This window comes from Morone saxatilis, unplaced genomic scaffold (genome assembly GCF_004916995.1).
Source record: "Morone saxatilis isolate NCDOM2014 unplaced genomic scaffold, NCSU_SB_2.0 Contig2, whole genome shotgun sequence".
Classification (NCBI taxonomy): domain Eukaryota; kingdom Metazoa; phylum Chordata; class Actinopteri; family Moronidae; genus Morone; species Morone saxatilis.
Window position 1 is genome coordinate 6,060,698 of NW_023339762.1, and position 3,058 is coordinate 6,063,755.

At 41.7% G+C, this 3,058-nt stretch overlaps 1 protein-coding gene across 1 annotated transcript in view; it reads left to right on the forward strand.

Annotated features, from left to right (window-relative positions):
* LOC118330187 (D(4) dopamine receptor-like) overlaps window positions 1-2,776 on the forward strand; it is a 12,972-nt gene extending 10,196 nt beyond the window's left edge. The window contains exon 4 of the mRNA XM_035664642.1: window positions 2,493-2,776. Within this exon, the coding sequence (XP_035520535.1) occupies window positions 2,493-2,710 (218 nt within the window). The 3' untranslated portion in view covers window positions 2,711-2,776. The remainder of the gene's footprint in view (window positions 1-2,492) is intronic.
* The last annotated feature ends 282 nt before the right edge of the window (window positions 2,777-3,058 follow it).

Consider the following 3,058-nt stretch of genomic DNA (forward strand, 5'->3'; position numbering starts at 1 on the left):
AGGTCAGTTGGAATTTCAGAAACTGTTTGAGGTCAAATCAACCAAAATGGTACTTATATGCATGGTGCTGTATATCTACCTAGAATATCCAAATATACATGTCAGTGTCTGTCCTAGTAAGGCTGCAGCCAATCATGTTATGAACTTAGTTGCAGATTGATGATTGATCAAATGGATCATCAAACGATGGTCGATCTGGTGGAATCTTTTCCAAAATTAGTTGGGGTTACAATCTTGCTTAATCTGTACGCTGTCTGTCCGGCATGACATATCTTGGACAAGTTTGTCCAATGAACTTCACAGACACAAAACTGATATCACCCCCCTTTCCAAATCCTAGTAAACCAGTGAAAAGGGCAACCCAAATTGGAAGTGTATTGTAAATACTTGTGGCCTTCTTTAGATAGAAACTGGCCTCCGAAGAAGGCCACAAGCCAAGTTGTCTTCCACAATAAAGTTGTACACAATAAAATTGTTCTTTGCACTAAAAGTGCTGCTGAAGTTTTGATTTCCAGAAAGACAAAGAGGAACTGAAAGACCATCAGCCAAGAGCAATGTGTTTGGTCACACACGGAACAAACATTACCTCAGAAACATTTCAATGAGTTACTTTAGAGTTAGAAAAGATTGAGTAAAACATTATCCATCCACACATACACTTACATGAACGGTGATATAATGGGCACTGCAGGTACCTGAACGCCACACTTCCATTTCTGATGTCTGTTCAGAGGCTGCAGGTACCTGAACGCCACACTTCCACTTCTGATGTCTGTTCAGAGGCTGCAGGTACTTGAACGCCACATCTCCACCTCTGATGTCTGCACAGAGGCACTAACACATCAGTTCAGAAAAGGTCGCCCTAATAATAACTGCCAGTGTTGGTCCTAATGCGTAAAAGTGCTTCTCTTTAGCACACAGCAGCTAATCCGGCAGCTCCTTAATCTGAAATCCAATTATTACATAAGCTTGGTCAGTGTGCAGGTAGTTCTCATGCATCCCTGCTTCATAAGTTCACCTTACATATCCCTTGCCTGAGGGTTAGGCGCAACAATATAGAGAACATTGCAAATTGTCTGACCACTAAAATAATTTGTAAAAATGAATCTCCACTCTTGTATATTATATAGTATTCAACAAGAAAATAGGTAGGTATAAACTGATCTAGTTATCTATCTTAGCTACATGCTGTTACTTTTGGTTGGTTAATAGGTAGGTAGGTTTGTAAGGGAGTTGGTAGGGTGATAGGTAGAGGAATGAGTAGTTGTGTAGGGTAGGTAGATTTGGAGGTAGTTAGGTAGACTGGGGGTTTGTAGGTAGGTAAATGAGTGTAGTGTAGTTAAGTAGAGAGGTAAGTAAGTTGTTAGGTAGGCGAAGCTCTGCCTCATTAGCTCAACAGACTCAGCAGCAGGTCGGTAGGTTTATAGGTAGGTAAGTTGGTACAGTAGGTGTATGCCGGTTGTTGTAAGTAGGTAGGTAGGGGAGGTTCTGCTGCATTATCATCTCACTAATCTGGTGGCAACTCCGAAATTAATCTTTAATTGGTTGATTGGTAGGTAAGTTTTTAAGTAGTTACGTAAGTTAGTAGTGTAGGTAGAAAAGTAGGGACTTTGGTAGACTTGTAAAGTATGTACATAAATTGGTAGGGGATGCTCTGCTTCATTAGCTCATCTGACATTTAAGGAGGGCTGAGTGTAGGGCTGAACGCAAGTTGGTTGATTGTTGGTTTTTAGGTTAGTTGGTAGGCTGCTAGATAGTTAAATTAGTCGTTTAATAGGTAATTAATCTGACTATTCAAGAGGCAACTTGAGAGTAAATGGTAAATGGACCTGTATTTATACAGTACTCAGGTCTCCTAAGCAGTTATAACATTCACCCACACAAATTCCTACCACACCAACGTGCTCATCAAGGGCAATACAGCACTTCCTATCCAAAGCGCTCACAATGATACTAAGCTCACCCATACACACACTCACACTTACTAAACACCATCAGGAGAAATATCTTGCCAGGGACACTTTGACTGGAATAAACAAGGGATTATATTACTAGATGACCCGCTTTAACACCTGAGCCCAAGAGTAGAGCCGAATGGTCAGACTGGTATAGGTTTGTAGGTTGGTAGGCAAGATGGTAATATAAAAATATGTAGGTGTTCAGCCCAACCTGAGGGAAATGTTTTGGGATTCTCCTCTGGTCCAGTAAAAGATTATCTCAAGAGTTAGAGTGAACAGAAGATGTCACACAGATTTTCCTTGGATATTTTTCTTTTTGATGGAGAGTAACAGTTTCCCCTTGCTTCTTATCTTTGTACTAAGTTAGGCTAAACATGCCCTGGAGCACCTCTGTACTGGTCGCACAGAGATGAAACTGAAACATCTGACTCTGGGTAGAAGAGGGTTTACCTAAATGCAGGTAAAATCAAAGTGAGGTTCTTGGTGTTTCTGTCTTTCTCTAGATAAACTCTTTTGATTCTTCTCTTTCTGCAGGTGCCTTCCTGTTCTGCTGGACTCCCTTCTTTGTCCTCCACACCATGCGAGCTCGCTGTCAGGACTGCCATGTCCCACCGGCCCTGATGAGCGTGGTGACGTGGCTTGGCTACGTCAACAGCGCTCTCAACCCCATCATTTACACTGTCTTCAACACTGAGTTCAGAAACTTCTTCAAAAAGTTCCTGCAGCGCTGCTGCTCTAAGAGCGCCCGATAAGGACACTGCTGCTGAATGGACAATTTAAATGCACAACAGCTGAAAGAGACGCTACTGTCTGTTGGTTTAGTGTCTGTAGTTCGTGTACAGTATGTTGCCATTGCTTCCTTCCTCTGTGAGGTTTTATTTTTCTACATGTGCCGACAGCAAAGTTTGTTTGAGCTTCATGTTTCCTGTGAAGAAGCTTCAGTCTGAGGAACAAACTGTTCAGAGGATCAGCAACACGTCTACATCACACAACCAACAAGAACTGATTTTATAAGTTGAAAATCATCTTTTCAGAATAAATGTTTTCACTAAAAAGGAGTTGTGTGTTTGTGGAGCAATGCAGACCACTGTGGTCTGTAG